The 17,004-nt window shown below is 38.0% G+C and overlaps 2 protein-coding genes across 18 annotated transcripts in view; both read right to left on the bottom strand.

The window, feature by feature from the left end:
* CUNH4orf50 (chromosome unknown C4orf50 homolog) overlaps positions 1-9,070 on the bottom strand; it is an 85,978-nt gene extending 76,908 nt beyond the window's left edge. For 11 of the 14 annotated variants that reach the window (XM_071447227.1, XM_071447228.1, XM_071447232.1 and 8 more), the window contains exons 1-3: positions 4,950-5,218; positions 3,493-3,631; positions 1,401-2,108 (exon numbers count right to left, since the gene is read on the bottom strand). In XM_071447227.1, coding sequence (XP_071303328.1) covers positions 1,401-2,108; positions 3,493-3,631; positions 4,950-5,218 — 1,116 coding nt within the window. Of the gene's footprint in view, positions 1-1,400; positions 2,109-3,492; positions 3,632-4,949; positions 5,219-7,727 lie in introns of those variants that run through there. The other 3 variants (XM_071447230.1, XM_071447237.1, XM_071447231.1) reach the window with 3 other exon arrangements.
* A 141-nt stretch (positions 9,071-9,211) lies between these two features.
* JAKMIP1 (janus kinase and microtubule interacting protein 1) overlaps positions 9,212-17,004 on the bottom strand; it is a 142,659-nt gene continuing 134,866 nt past the window's right edge. For 3 of the 4 annotated variants that reach the window (XM_071447247.1, XM_071447248.1, XM_071447249.1), the window contains 3 exons: positions 14,920-14,985; positions 12,137-12,181; positions 9,212-9,737 (listed from right to left, as the gene is read on the bottom strand). In XM_071447247.1, coding sequence (XP_071303348.1) covers positions 9,705-9,737; positions 12,137-12,181; positions 14,920-14,985 — 144 coding nt within the window. In that variant the 3' untranslated portion in view covers positions 9,212-9,704. Of the gene's footprint in view, positions 9,738-12,136; positions 12,213-14,919; positions 14,986-17,004 lie in introns of all 4 variants that reach the window. The other variant, XM_071447250.1, reaches the window with a different exon arrangement.

Raw genomic sequence — 17,004 nt, 5'->3', positions numbered from 1 at the left:
TTTTTCACTACTTCTCTGGGTCTGAAAGCCCCCACTCCCCTTGACTTTAGCTGTGCTGTACCTCATAGTGCATTTGTCTGTTACACCTGTTTACAACTCAGGGCAAGTCCCTCAAGAAGGATCTTAAAATATTTTCAAATTATATTCTTCATTCCCAAGGAAAAGTGAATCCAACAGTTAAAGTGATGATAGCAATGGTTCATGGTAAGCAGCTGGTCTTTCTGCCACCTTGGGGCAGCTCCAGAGACATGTGGGGTGAGCTGCAGCTCTGAGCTCTCCTCAGAGGTCACGACGTGCTGCTGGTTACTGCAGGATGACCTCACCACTCTCTCACAGAGTCCTCGTGGGGCTCACTGCTTTGGCATCTAGAATCACTGATGGCATAAAATCACCAGGCCTGCAAAAGTGCATTCCACTACCAGGTTAAAGAAAAAGGTCTATATTTCCTCTAGCTTTATGGATACAAGATCCTCTCTAGCTTCTCCCAGTTCTGGAAGTACTCACAGTCTGACTGACCTCCAATATGAAAGGGTTTTGTTCATGCCCATTGCCTCTTGGTTAGCTGCAGTTAAAATCAGGGGAGTTCTTGGGATATCAGGTCACAATCTGAATGAGTGTGAGGCGTAGCTGATCTCACTTTATTTAAAGTCTCAATAAAAATACCCTGCACCTCAGTGCATGAAGAATAAAACTTTGTTTGAGTCCACGCTGTGAAAATAATTGTTCCTTGTCAGCAAAATGAATTGGCAGAAGCTGAATGCCATATTACAGCATGAGCAGAGCTTTCCCATGCAGTGCTGGGGTGAAATGCTCAAAGCAAACAAGTCCCATTCAGTGTATTCAGGGCATATCACAATGCTGCAGAGCCACAAACCACTGACTGGCTCAGCTTATTTGTCATGAATGCTGCCTCCATCTTCCCTTGTTTACCATCATCCAGAAAATCTCAGAGACAATATTTATTGTCAAGAGTGTTTTTTACTCCAGCATTTGGGCATGAATAACATGCAAAAACTCATCCAACCATTTGTGTCCTCCTCCACTGAGGGGTGTCCACAAGGCAGGTCTCAGAAGTTCTGGGCACTGCTTTTAGTGCCAATCTCATTCAGATTGAGACCTTTTGTTGTGAGCACATCACTTCAAAGGTTAAGGAAAAAAGGTTTGTTGAGGGTCCTCAATGTGCACATAAAAAAAGCTCTGATGCAATGAAGCTCCAACTACTGATTCTATGGAGTGTGAAAGAGACACTGGAAAGAACTAATGAATAAACAATAATAATAAAAAAAATCAGGCAGGATAAAGCCTCACACTTGCATCTTGATTGTACCTCTAATGACAGGTGTAATCCAGGCCTGATACAAAGATAAAAACTAATTACATTTTGCATTATTTTTACTTACCAGTTGACTCACCAGATTAACACTGTTGTCCCCATCCACCAATCTTGTAAATTCTGAGTATTTTTCTTTCTTCTTGTTCAACTTCATAGTACCTTCATCTTTTAAAGTTCTATTTTCATCTAAAAGCTCTTCCACTTTTTCCTGTAGCTTGATTACAGATAATTTTAAACTATAGACATGATGGTGAGATTCTTCCAATTTTGTTCTGAGAAAGTCTTCAGTGTTCTGAGAGCACTGCAGTTCAGTCAGCAGGTCTGCCTGTTCTCTTCTAGTGTTCTCTTCTTTTTCCCTCAAGAACTTCAGGTTTTGCTGAAATGCCTTAAGGTGGCTTTTCAAATCATGCTCCACATTTTCAATACAAGTCTTCCATTCCATTTCTTCCCTTCCAGGGTCTTTACAGCCCTGAGTCCCACTGCACACTGACTGCAGCTTCTGCCGGAGGTACTGCACCATTCCCTCTTCTAACTTGGATGTCAAAAGAGCAATATGGGCATTAAGATCTAGGACTTGCTTTTCCAGCCTAGACACCTCACCCTGAAGGTGACAGTCCCTTTTCCTCAGGACTGCTGTCTGTTGTCTCTGCCTTCGTTTGTAGTGCTCAAAATATTCTGACTGGCTTTTTATTTCATCCTCTTTTGTCTTCAGCTGCTCTTGAAGCCAATGCAATTTTTCCTTGTGCTTCTTCTCTGACTTCTTTTGGCTTCCTACCTATCATTTCAGTAAGGAATACAGTTAACAACTGTTAATAACTGTTCACTTATAATTTTTCTTAATTTAGTGATAATTCTGCCCTTGTTTTCTGAAAGCTCATGAATGACACAAGTAGAATTTTTTTAAAGCAAGTAAAATGCTGGATTTAGAGCAAAAATAACCTGCTTTGTAATTTCAGCCATCACCAAACATCTCAGCCATCACCAAACATCACCAAAACATCTCAGTAGGAACCAAATAAAGCAAACTCATCCACATCTGCTACTACATGATATACAGGAACCTTTTAAACACATTTTTGAATGTTCTAAAGTACATATCCATTGCTCTTCACTACACCTGTCATCTGTTGGCTCCTCTTATGAGACTGCTGAAAAAGAGGAAAGGAACAGATGCCTTTTGAAACACTTTGAGAAAGACTTTGGCATTTTCCTTTGCACTACAGTGTGTTTGAACACAGAGACTTGGAGGTGAAAGATGCCAGTGAAAGGCAGGAGAGGCTTTCATGAGTCCAGTACTGCCCTTGCTTTGAGCAGAGTAAAAGCCACCAGAATCACAGGGACATTGCAGCAACTTTGAAGCAAGACTGAAGGGACAGAGACATGAAGGAATGACTTTGGTTTTTTCAAGGACTTCTTTAGATCAGTCATTTTGATCATCAGTACTCTCCTAGGACTGGTCAGAAGGAACACTAGGCTGAAAAGTCAGGTAGATGTGGGCTAATATTTTGTTTTGTTAACTCTTGATGGGAATATATATCTAAGCTTCCCAAGTTTTGAAAAATAGTTTCCACTTTTAATTACAAAAGCAGAGACTATTCCTCATTGAATAGTCCATTGAATCATTCCTCTTATGAATCTTGCCACACAATACCTGTTAGAGTATTCAACTTTGACCTAAAATGCTGAGAAAAAGAAAGGATATCTTATGATAAACAGAATTGAAAGACATTGTTTCATTGAAGCCTGTTCCTGAAAACCTTTCATTCTTTCTCCATTTTCGTGGATCCATCAAATGAGCAAACTAGGTAAAAATGCCTGTTGTATGGGGCTAGAAAGATAAAATCTGACCTAAGAAGGAGTACACTGAGCAGGTCCTAGGGAGAAAGTAAGAAGGGGGAGCATAAATTTGATCAAGGGCCTGAATGAGAGAAGTAACAGCAGTGCTATCAAAAACAACAGAGAAATAGAAATCTGGGAGGCAAAAAAAAAAAAAAAAAAAAAAAAAAAAAATTCTTCTGATTTCTCTTTGGTTGTAGCAAAAGAGAAAGGCTGAGACCATTTATTGCTTTAAAACAGAGGTCACTGGAGATGAGCTTGACTTATAAATTAGTACCTCAAAGAGGAAATAAACTAGGTCATTTGAAACAACATCCCCTCACCAAGTGGATCAGGTCCTCCTGAATGCTTTGCAGTTTCCCTTTAATGCGCAGATTGGCATTTTCAACCCGGTCCAGCTTCACACAAAGTTGATCAATCCTCACAAGAAGTGTTTTGTGTGACAGCTCCAGCTCTTTCATCCTGTGATAACAAGAATTAACATTTTTGCTAAGTAAATACCACAGCACAGTTCCGGATGGATAAGCAGTCACAAGCAATGCATCAATTTATCTTTTTTTTTTTTTTTGCATTTGTCTCCCAAAAACAAAATAGTAACAAATTTTTGATCACTAATATAACAAATATAACAAATACTTAATTCCTAACAAGTCTGCTGGGGTTTGCATATTATGCTGGAGAGTGTCAAAACTGTTAAAGAATACCTTTCTGCTGACTTAATAAGAATACCATAAGCAAACACATGTACAAGATTTTTGTTCAATGGAGTTTACCATGCTATATGAAATAACAACTCACCATAAAGACAACCACAACACTTCAGTCTCTGCATGTACCTGATCATAGGATTATGGCAGGTTCACAGTCAGTGAAATTCAATTTTCATGACAGTAAATGCTTCCCATCAAAATTAATATTATGGGCAACCTACAAGTACCTCTATTTTAGGGGTTGAAGTGAAAATATCTTACTTGTAACAGGCCTTCAGTGGGTACTAAACCTACAGTGCATAATTGTTTTGACTTTCTCCACAAAGATGGATTTTGACAAAATACAGGTTTGCTTTGCCTGTTGCTAGTCAAATGGTATGAAGTGTGATATAAAAATAATTTTACAAAGATTATTATTTTGGAAAAAATCCCATTATTAAAATATTTCTGACAAAATTCCTTGATGAATTCAAAGCAATTAAAAAATATACAAATAAATGTTTTAATGTCATTTATATTTCCTATTCTTTTTAACTTTTCTATTCTTTAGAACAGTGCTGACTATCAAAACCTTATTATTCTAGTCAAATGTATAATTAATGCATAATGGCACCTTCATCTACTGTAATGGTTAGCATTGACACACTAAATTAGATGAAGCTTTCTGAAAAAAGGAACTTCTTTTACAACACGAAATTCCAAATTAAATCTTATTTTAAAAAAATAAAATAAAAAATAAAAATCTTATTTTCTTTGACAAACAGAATTTGCATCATATGAATATTTAAGAATGAAACATCCTGAGAAAGCTGCCTGGTTATTTGCAACAATATGCTAGACCCTGCTGTAAATCTTACTTAAATAAGAATTCTTAAAAAATTATTATTGCATTTCTATTCTGACAGATATACAAAATACACATGAATCTTCTCCAACACTCTAAAACCACAGAAAGTCTTTCTTTTTGCTGGTTCTGCATGTATCATTTGACAACCAGTACAAAGGGCAAAGTGAAGAGTACATTTGTCACATAACAATAAATTTTAATACAAACCCCCCCTTTCATTTACCTATTTCTCAGGATGGAATTTGACTCCACGCAGTCCTCTAGAACACCTTTCAGTTTTTCCCTTGGCTTTTCCAGCTCTTTTATTCTGAGAGTCAAATTCTCTTCTCCAGCACTGTTTACTTTTTCCTCAGGTGTGCCTGCATCTTCTAATTCCTGGAAAACCCAGGAAGTGGCAATTTTAACACTGAAATTCAGGAGAGCAAATTCTTCATTACTGGGCATCCTAATACAGTAACAAAATTCTTGTTCTCTTCCAGATGAAGGATCCATGATGAAAAAGAGCCCAAATTAGGTTCTCAATGTACTACAGTCTAAGCATGCAGTAACAGGGTCTAAGCCTCTGATGATCGAATGAACAGTCCTTCTTGATTCCCAACACATTTATTATTTATGAGAAAGTCTCATTTCATTAGCCCCATTAGCATGTGTGAAGGGAGTTGTCATTCACAACAAGAGATCCCCATAAAAGATTCAGTTAGACTAATTAATAAAGGAATTAGTCATCAAAGTTTTGAAAAGAGAATAATTTTCTACTAAACATGGGAGTTCATAAAACTGAGTGTGTTTACTTTGGATAAATATATTACATTATTATTGTTTCAAGGCAGAAGACTAAAAAAGGATATTTCCTATTCAAAAGGCATTCTATAACTATTTCAGAGAAATGGTTTATTTAATTGATATTTTGGATTTCTGCATACAGTATTTTATTTGTATCTACTTCACTTCTGACAGGTCATGAAACCATAGCTGAAAAAAATTTTCAAATTTGGGCTTGACAAGGCAAGCTAATGTTGGTTCTTTTCTTCTGCCTCTTAGTCACAGATCTAAAAATTCTTCAGAAACTTACTTCTGTAAGTTTAGTCTTAGAACTGTGTCCTGGTTTCTGCTGGGAAAGAGATAATTTTCTCCTTAGAAGCTGGCACAGTGCTGTGTTTTGGATTTGGGATGAGAATAATGCTGATCACACTCTGATGTTTTGGCTGCTGCTCAGCAGTGCTCACCCTGTGTCAAGGACTCTTCAGTGGCTCCTGTCTGCCAGTGAGGAGCTGCACCAGGAGGTGCCAGCAGGGAGCACAGCTGGGACAGCTGGTCCAGACTGTCCAAAGGGATATTCCACACCACAGAGCTTCATGCTCACTATACAAACTGAAGGGAATTACCCAGGAAGGGACTGATTGCTGTCCAGGAACTGGGAGGCCATTGGTCAGCAGGTGGTGGGAAACTGTAGTGCCAAGCACACTTGCTTGTCTTGAGTCCTGTTAAATTCTTCCTCTTTCTCCTTATAATTGATATTATTAGCATAATATTATTATAGCAATATTTTTTCTCAGTTATTAAATTGTTTCTCAACCCAAGAGATCTACCTTTTCTTTCTGATTCTCCTCCCCACCAGTGGAGGGAGGGTGTGGAGGGACCAAGGCTGCATGGTGCTGGCTGTCAGCTGGATTCAACCTCAACCAGCTGGCACCTGTGAAATGATTAAATGATTTTGCTACATTTGTGTTGCTATGGAATTGGATCTGTTACTGGAATTCAACCAGAGTTTGGATTTATTACCAAGGAAATAATGCAATTACTGTTGGTTTTTTGGTTTTTTTTTTTGGCAGACAAATGCTGAATCTACAGTGCAAATAAGAAGATAAAAGTAACTTGTTTATATCGATGAGTAGAAAATGGCACAAAATCAGTGCAAAAGAATAAGAAACCCAGTTCTCTTATCACCTCATGCTTTGATGTTTTGTTATGTGCTATTCACACAAAGTTACATAGAGTAACTTTGGTCAATTGTATGAACTCACTGGCCTTGTGTCAGCTGCAAAAAGACATAGAACTGAAATAATTCAGGCACCCCTCAGCCTCTTAAGACATGATATTTAAAAGCTTCAGCTATGGATAGACATCAAAGAATAAATCCGTGTGGACAACAAAGTTCACACATCTTTGTGATAGCAAGTCCCATCTCTTCCCAGAGACCATGCACCCCTGAGATATGTTAACATAATTATGGCTCTCCCCTGGATGGTATCATTTCCCAAATTGAACAGTATCCTCAATTTAGAGTTCCTTGAGACATCAGTATTTTGTTTTTACTTGTTATTTGTAAATTGAATAGACACCCTTTCTGTGACACTGGTTATATCTGAACAGCACTGCAAAAGGCACATATAATAACACTGAACATTGTTACTTTTCTCATTAATAATTTACAGTGGAAGCCAAATTAATATCATTTGCAACTCTAGCATGAAACCAGAAAAGCTGTTACAAGTGACACAAGCAATGAGAAACTTACAGTTTCCTTCTTCACTTATACAGCTGGGACAGATGATTTGAAAGCTGTGTCGCAAAAAGGGAAAAGTGTATGGACTGAATCACAGAATAATAGAATCACTAAGGTTGGAAAAGGTCTCTAGACCAACCACTAACCCAGCAGTGCCAAGTCCAGCATTAAACCATGTCCCCAAGTGCCACATTTCCAGGGACAGTGATTCTTCCAGCTCTATGGACAGCCTACTCCAAAGCCTGAACACCCTGTTAACACACTGTACCCATGCTCAGCTCTACAGCAAATACCAATATACAACAGAGAGTAAGACTGTAATGCCAGTTTTCCCAAAGTACAAATCCTGCTAGCTCCATGCAGAAAAAAACCATCATAAATGCAATGGAAAATGTCAATTTTCAATCAGCCAGTTTTCTTGAGAAAACTGTCACATGTAAATGACAATGTAATGACAAAACACATACCAAAGTAAGGAAATGAAACTGCCCATACCTTCTCTGCCTTGTAAGAAGACCCTCTCCTGTCCGTGCTGTGCACTTTTTGTGGCAGCCACGTGCTCTGACCATCCCATGTTTGTGCTTTCAGCTCCTTATTCAAACCAGTGATGAGCAAATCTGTGTCTACGAGAAGTGTTTCTTTGCCAAGAGAATCCTTGTTCCTTCACTGGCACCAGGTGTGATTATCTAAACTCTGTTGTGGTCCTTTGCTTTTGAGTCATTCCAGGACTCTCTCTTGCAGTGAAGGCCTTATTTTCCTACATTCTGTCATCACACTGCTAAAAGCCATAACTAAAACATGAAAAATTTCTATTTGAAAATATATTCCCTAAATGCTTGTTCCTTTTGAACACTATATTGTGAGCAACACATTCTTTAGGGGATTGAGATTCCAGACTTTCGCATGATCCTTGTTTCCAAGGTAAATTGTGCTTTCTACCAGGGTTGTTCTGACCCTGACATCAGCCACAAGTTGCTGCATGTGACTGAATTAATCTTGTGGAGTGTCTCAGCTCCTTCTGTAGGTAAATGCTCTTGTCCAGTGATTATTTGTGCAGAGTACTTCTCTTCAGAGCCTGATAATTATCTGAGAAAACAGGCTGCTTCTGAGGCTGATTCCAGCACCTTCAACAGCTTCCTCTGTCCTTCCTTACTTGCTCATTGCCTTATGTTATTTTTGTCAATCATAATTTCCATTTCATGTGATGTGTTATTGTAACCAGCTACTTCATGTTGGAGGTCAGTGTGTTCATGGGAGTAGATTTGTTTCACAAATATGATTTTCAAGAAAACGTGACGGAGGATAAAATTATCATCTAATATTGTGCTCTTAATATTTGCATCTTGCCTCAACATTTCAGAAATAATTAAAATTATCTATTTATTCATATTGCCTTTACAGTTCTGAAGCATTTATTTGCTTTTCCTTCCTTGAAAGAGTAATATTTTTCATTTTCTAACCATTCTCTTAAAAAGGTCTTTGCAACTTCCTTTTTTCCCAGTGTGTGCTTCACCCCAAATTTTTCTTGCAGTTCAGGTGGTCAATGACTGTTTATCTACCTCTGCTGGTTGAGGTTGTGCCACTTTTGCTAATGATGATGTTTTTTCATTTCACCTGAGAGGACGCCATGATTTCCAAATATTCACATTCAACTGTTTCTCTGCTTATCACATTTATCTACATGACCATTTCTCCAAGTCCTTCTTTCTTCTTGAAGAGATCACTGAGCACAGCACATCATGCATTCTCTTTTCCTGACCTCTCAGGCCACCATGGAATCTGTCATTTTCCCAGTGCTGTCTTTACAAGACATTGCCTTTCTTTCCAATAAACATTCAAAGAACCGTATTTCCCACACAGTTCTCACCCACTTAAAAGTTTTCATACTTCACTCTACCATCTTGCCTTTCTCCAAAACCCTTCCTTTCTGCATCTGTGGATTTCCAGCTTAGGAGTTTAATATGAATTTGACCACTGCAGGGTTGTAAATCTTTATTTGTTTCCAACTTTGAACAGTTTGCTTCCTTTCAGCTATTTACTATAGACAACTTATTGTCAAACACTTAGCTTTTTAAATATAGATATTAAAAAGGAGATCCTGTGTTTCTTGGGTGAAATGCAAACCACATTTGTTGAAAGCATGCAGTATGGAGACAAAGATCTCAGTACTGTAAGAAAACCATTTGGTAGATAACAGTTCACATAGCAGCCAGTAATTGCACTTGTATTTTTTCTGCTGTTTGGTTGGTGGGAGAGTGTAAGTCCTGTTTGTAATTTTTTTCAGTGTTTCTGATGTGCTGGTCTTTATTTGATTGTGAAATCATTCCAGCTTGAAGCCATATCTTTTAAAAAGTCTCTAATTTTAAGTTCAATTATTTTGCAGCTTCAAGTATTATGCAAACTGATTTATGAAAAAAAATGCACCAATTTAAAGCTGCTCGATAAATATTTTCCGTGTTTTTGCATGTGGACTCAGCTTTTCACTCCATAGCTTCTTTTAATAGCCTGTAAACAGAAAACAAAAATAACAAAGAAAAGAAAAAGTCTGCTAAGCTTTTGATAAAAAACATTACTTTAGAAATATGTGTTGGTATCAACCCTAAATTCACAGACAGATCAATACCTTTCTGAATGTTTTATATTACCTTCAGAATAACTAGAACCAAAATTACTATCAGTAAATCACCTGGTTTGCCTTGAAATAATTAACACTGTTGAAAAGTCCAACTATAATTAAGTCTCTTAAAATTGGCTTTTCTGTGTTAGATTACCCAGAGACAGATTCACCTCTGGCAAGATGAATTAAAGAACATTACCCTTCAAACCAGCACCACAGTGTGATGTGCACTCCTAGAAATGTCAAAAGCTGAGTAGTTATGTGGCTGCACAGTCATTATCCCTGTGTTATCTCCTCAAAATGCTTGTCACCAAGCTTGAATTTAATTATTTAAGTGCTTATTGTTGACAGGAAGAGTAGTACATTATATCAGCACAATGCATTTTTTGAAGACTATAGAAATTTTCAATTTGTTTTAATTTTTTTTCTCTTTTAATCTAAGGGGAACCCAGAATACTATCAGGTAGTATCAGCATGGAAACCTATAAATCCCTTGAATGCATAGTATGTCAAAATGTTTTAAATGGAATTTTAAAAATGCTGGTGATTTCAATGTTTATTGAATGTTTATAAAGTATCTCTAGACTTGGCCAGTGGATCTTTCAACATATTTAAAAGGATATACATTCATCCAGCTGTTAGCACCTCTAACTGGGACTGGTATAAAAAACCTGGAGCACGTTCCAAAGGCAATAGTTTGGTGACTCTTTTAACATTACTCTTTCAAACTTATGTTAACCAAAATAGCATCTGTTTTTTCCAAAAATTCACTTCAAAATGTGGAAAGGTGAACAGTTTACGACAAGGCTTCATCTTTCTTAAAACACCTTTCTATAAGCACATGCTCAATTTTTTACAAAATAAAAAAAATTTCAAAAGCAATTCCTAAAATACTGAAAAAAATTGTTCAATTTCAACTACTTTTCAACTTCTAACAATCAAAAGAAAGCTCCTGCACTTTTAAGAAAACGATACCTGAGAATTACATTCATGCATTTGTTACCATTTTATTGAAAAATTGAAAAATAAAAAGCATATGCAGCAATGCTTGCAATGAAAGCCCAGAGCAAGTTCAAAAGAGCATCAAGAGAAAGATGATAATTGAATATATTGGACCTGAATAAACCCTAGAAAAAGCCCATAATAATACAGGTCTGATTTCTCAAAAGTATTTGAGATCTGGGCAGTAGAAAATATTGTTTCATTCTAACAATATTGTTTCATGCTCATAATAGGGGCTTAGGGTAACAATTGTCATCATTCTTTTTCATCAAACAGTACTAACAGCAGCTTCAAAGATGTTGATTAAACTCCCACCATAAGGAGATTCCTTGAAGATAATTCACAACAGATTACAAAGAAGAAAAAAGCTTGGAAATTTTGTAAAGGTGAAAGCATTGTGTATTATCAGGTTAAAAACAAACAAAAACCCCACAACAGTAACAATACAAATACTGTGTAATATTCAATAGCTTTAAAGCATAGTTTAATCCTCAGTTGGACTGCTGAGTTACCATTGTTCCTGAAAGGCAGCGTGGAACTTGCACTGCTCCAGGGAACAGGACTGGCACTGATTTTCTAAACTGCATTTCCCTCTTGCTCTCTGTGAAAGGTGAGCACTGGTGCTATGGCTCCTGCCACAGCTGAAGAAATTCACTTCCTTTAGCACTGAGCTGAAAGGACCAGGACACTGGGAAAGGACAGTGAGAGTGATGGCAATGTCTCAGGGGAGAGGCACAGAGGATTTTTATCCTCACCCTTTCCATGTTGTGTCTTTCACATTGCAACCCTCAAATCGCCTGATAAAAGGCAAAATTTGTTATTATTTCCTAAGTTATTTCATGGCCTCAAGGATCTGGAGGAAGTGAAATCAACTCCTTATTTTGCATGGGTGGTTATGCTCACAGGGCTTCTTAGAAAGCAAAACTTGAGCCAAGTGATTCTTTGCCTCCTCTCCATCCAGCATAACAGAAGGCAGGAATCTACAGCAATTACTGAACTTTGAGACAAAATTTACCTGCTCTGCAAGAATGGAAAGCACTCACTGCACTATGGCACTCAGTATCTTTGAATAAAAAAATCATTGCTCATTGAAAACCCAATCACTTTCTGCAGGAATCTAGGGAAGAAAGTATCCAAGCTGGACTTTCTAGATGGCTCTTCCTCTCTGTGCAGGTAAAATCAGTATGCCCTTCCTCATGGTTTCAGGACCTTACAAATAATCCCCTAAACATGGCAAAATCTAGGAGTCAAAAACTGAGTACAAAGAAATATAAAGAATACCAACCACACGTCTCGGCTCAGTTGTGTCATCAAGGCCACAGAATGAATGCTAGTGAAAAAAACAAAAAAAGGAACAAAAACTATAACATAAGATCAAAAGAAAATGAGGAAAAAAGAAAAGAAAGAAGATGTAAGATATGTAATATGAAATCCAGTGACATTACAGCAGTTAGTCTTACATCAATAATTGAGCTGATCTGAAAGAAAGACACAGTATACCAATCTTACTCTAAAAAGCAGTAAAGAAATCAATATTTGAGGGCACTTTTGCAATGGCAAAATCTGTGGATTTTTTAACTTCATATATCTTAGACTTGGTTTTGTGATTCACTTAAAGTACTTATAATTACACACACTAAAGCTTTCCTGAATCAAGGCTTAACAAGCCAGGGGCACAACCTAAATGCAACAGAAACAGCAGAGAATCAGCTTTGAGAAGAGCACAGCGTGTTTAAACAGCATTTGTTCCTACTATATCAACCCACAGATTAAAATGGAGATTTTATATCATTCTTCTGTACAGCCCCTAGAAACAGGACAGTTTGCTGAAGAATCTATAGGGCAGAAATACTGTAATATTTATGTTCTGATTTGACAGGATTTTACACAAACCTTAAAAATTGAATCCACTCCTAAAGGAAAATGAACAGTCATACTCAGACACAGTAAGGGGTGCATTGCCCTTAGCTACCACCAGCTATAAATGCTATAAATGCTGCTGTTCCTTCAAAAGCATAAGACTTCTCTTCACAAGAAATTATTGTGCTCAGCATCAGTAGCATGGAGGTGTCAGTCTGCACCCTTTAACACATTAAACCTTTAGAAGAACAATGAGGTAAAATGATACCATCCATTGCTTCCCTGACAACTCCATCTTCCTTTGGGCCATCAGAATGGGATTTAATCCCAGGGAAAAAATAATTCAAATGTAATAGGGATAGAAGGAAGCCCTCCGCCCATCCAGAAGCTGAAGGTCAACAGAAAGAGATGAAGCTTTTTTGAGGTCTCTTGCTAATGTAACATTAAAGCAAAGAGGATGTTAATCATTTTAACTCATTACCAGCTTTCTGCTAAGCTTGTGATTAAGCTGTTTCTTTTCCAGTGCTTTTCCACATCCATCCGGCTGATGAACCAGCAGAGATAATGCTATTTTCCATTTCCAAAATTATCAGTCTGGCTAATCCTATACCTGCTCTGTAAACTCTAATGGCAATGCCTTAAAAAGGCCTACATTTTGGCAAAAGCAACATCTAGAGATGTTTATTTTTTAGAACAGGTGGATAAACAGTAATATTTGAAATAATTAATATGTACAAGTACTGTCTAACTCTCAACATTTCTCTGCTTTGAGGAGTTAAGTGCAGCACCTTAGACATCACTGGCTGCTAGGCAGGAACAGCTCCAGGTACAGACATGGTCTGGGGCAGAAGAGGGCAAAGGCAGCAGAAGGGCCCTTGTAAGGATGAAAAGAGCCCTTTTAAGGGTGAATAGTGCCCGTGTTTCTCTGCCAGTGCCAACACGGAGCACTGCCCTCCCAATGGATGCAGACAGAGCAGCCCCAGCCTCATCATTGTGGGGGTGACATAAAGCAGTAATGAGCCACAGCAGCAGACAGCCCAGCTTCTGCAGGCTCTTCTGCTGCTCTTCCACAAACCCAGATGGGTATCACAGTCTGAAAAGTGCAGGAAAAGTACAGCAGAGGGGAGACAGCTACTGTGGGAGCAGAAGGGGCTGAGGAAGGTGCTGAGGGAATTGGAATGGTTGCTGGAAGTGCAACTGGGAGGACTGCCACATCCTGGAAGCAGATGAAGGGATGCTGAGATCAGAGAAGGGTGAGGAAGAAACTTTTCCACACCCAGTGAGCTGCTCCCTGAATCCTCCCTCTGTTCTGCCAACCCCACTGACCCCTTTCAACTCCCTCCAGAGTCCTGCAAAAGCTTTCCTTTTGCCCTTTTAGCCATTCTTATCCCAAGAGAAAAAAACAATGACTGAGAACTCCACTAAGGTCTCCATTCAGCCCAGCAGTAGGTTTATGCAGGATTGCATGCCCATAAATGCTGAAGAAAATGAACCTGGACATGACTCTTGTTGGCATCTAGGCACTGGTTCAGCAAAGGTAACATAACTAAAACACTCTGCTGGGGCTAGAGAAAAACCCATTGTCAGTCCATGCTTTGCAGAGCAGCCTAAACTCCACAGGCCTGGGAAAAACATGAGCCCACAGTCCATGAACCTTGTGCCATCCCTAGTTTGGGAACCACAGTGACACAAATTAATTTGCTGTCTGAAGCCTTGATCAGAGCTTCTTCTTAAAAAAAAAAAATCAGATCCATTATATCAATCTTTTTCTATATTAAAACAAGAAATATTCCTTAATTGTAGTGTTTAGCAGGCATTTCCCTAATTTTGTTTTATTTTTCAGTACTTGAAAGTTTTGCAAAGCAATGCTGTCCAAAGAATAGGGCTGAGCTAACCAATTTTTTCAGCGACAAATCTTTTTTCCTTTTTGTTCTAAACCACAGCAAATCCTCCTTCTACTAGTCTAGAGTCTCCCCAGACTCCTTGATTCCTTCCTGTAATTGACAGAAATCCTGGATAGGAAATAATTTTGAGCAGATTAGGGACAGAGCTGCATTTCATGATGCAATGACTCAAACTCAAATTTTTATCTCATCTTAAAATAGATTTTGTGATATTAGATTAAGTACTATTAACATCAGTGCAACAGAGAAAAACAATTTTCTGTGGAAAAAAAAATCAGTTGGTACTGCCCAGACATAAATTTACCTTTTCCTCAATTTCTTTGAGTTGCCTCTTTTGAACTTCTATTTTATCTTCTAGATCTCGAATTCGCTGGAACAGAAAAAGCAAAATAAACATTATTATACCTAATTTGAAAAGTATGTGAATAAAAAAGATGAGAAATAGGTTAAAAATAAAGAGAACAAATGCCCATTATTAATGTAAAACTTCCTTTACAGCTACATTAGGCATTCCCATGGCAGAATTTTCCACGTTTCCATGAAACCATGGCAATTCAACCAAGCTGCATGTTCAGAATGTCATGTTTATACCAGGAAGTCTACTCACCACCACTCATTAATCACAATTTTCACATATACACACAGACAATTCCATTTTGCATGAAAATTCTTTTTTTGTCCAACTGCCAGTTTTTCTGCTTACCTAGACAGTCAGCAGATTACACTACCACATTTCCTTTTAACCCTTAATTTTCTTTTCCTATAAAACATAACCATGCTTCTAGCATAGTCAGGCTATACCAGAGAAAAGAGAATGCACAGATTTTCAGTTTATCACAAAGACACCATCCAGAGACTCAGCTCTGTCCTATTACCAGCCACCTCCCACCACAGCCAGGTGAAATGTTTCCTTCACTGTAGCTCCCCATATTTTTAAAGGATTTTTCTTGTTCAGTTTCACAAAGATTCTTCAAAAACATGACTGCTGCTGGGTCCACATATCTTATTCTTTTCTGTATCACAAATCTCCTTTTTTCCTTTCTGTAAGTTACACTTTTTTTCTTATTGTTTATTTTTCTTTTGATGTTGAGGGTCTTATACCAATTTAGATACATTTGATTACACTTTCAGTATAATGTAATTGTTACAGATAAAGTAGGTTATAAATAATTTTTTCTATAGGCAGACACCTGAAATCTTCTACTAACAGTCACTGGTGATCAAGAAACAACTTCATACAATGAGGGTTTTTTTGGGGGATTAACTACCCAATCTCAGCTGGGCCTACAACAGCTAGGGGTGTTAACAGTTCCTGAACTTGGAAAGACAAATTATCATCTCCTCTAACATGGGTGGCATAGGTGAGTACAATTAATGCAGCTGTTGCTGCCTCACTCCCAAATTATTTTATGACTCTCAAATTGATGTGAACAACAGTGCCTCTTTCAAAACAACATCCAGTCTTTACTAAAAAACCTGAGTGTATCAGCTGCTGCTGGTAGTTGTTACCTGCATTCAGCTCTAAGAGCTCAACCAGGGTAAATGCTCCACACTCATTATTGCCCAGGACAGCTGCAGCAAGGCAGCAGCTGGGCCAGTGACCAGACTGCTTTGGGGAAACACAAAGTTTGGCCTGAAAATCACAAATCTAACCTGGATCTATTCCAAAAACGAGGTACACACAACCCTGCAGTTCACTTTTCCTAGGGCATGCTCCTCCACAAAAATATTGAAGACAATCCATAAGCAAAAAAGCTTTGTTATCATTGCTCCTGCTTCAAAATGGAAGATTTAACTTAAAGCCTGTTTTGAATATTATACATACACTGTAAATCAATCAAAATCTACACTATATCATACTGCAGTGCTCAAGGATTTCCCCAGATAATGAACAAACCAGCATGAGCTAGATTACCCTCAGGTGACATAAGTGAATGCACCTTTGCTGACAATCACAAATGCCCCAAGCACAGCTTTATTAATGTCACTTTTCCTCTATTCCATTTAAATTGATTTACAGCTCATCTACACCCTGTTCAAGGCAAGCCTATCTCCCAAGTGATCATCTTCATACACTGCATGTAGCAGGAATGTTACAATCACTGAGAAAAACCATGGGATGAGAAGCAGGCAGTTGGAATCAGCCCCAACATCTCTAGTCCATCAGGTTAGACTGCTGTTTCTCTCCAAATCATTACAGTTATGCTGATTCCTGCTTCTAACCACATCCCAGACCTGACTGACAGAATTCAATCTTCTGGGGGTTGTGCTCTGATGCTCTCAGATAAAATTTGACCATAGTGAGATAAGTGGAGAGAAGCAATTTTTTAAAATATCATTTCCATCTTCAAGATTTATCATGTAAAGATATTTTTCAATAACTCCTGAG

This window comes from Agelaius tricolor, unplaced genomic scaffold, assembly GCF_023055355.1.
Source record: "Agelaius tricolor isolate 1412-34295 unplaced genomic scaffold, bAgeTri1.0.p SCAF_24, whole genome shotgun sequence".
Taxonomy (NCBI): Eukaryota; Metazoa; Chordata; class Aves; order Passeriformes; family Icteridae; genus Agelaius; species Agelaius tricolor.
The sequence above is the reverse complement of the archived record's forward strand: the minus strand, read 5'-3'. Positions and strand labels throughout refer to the sequence as shown.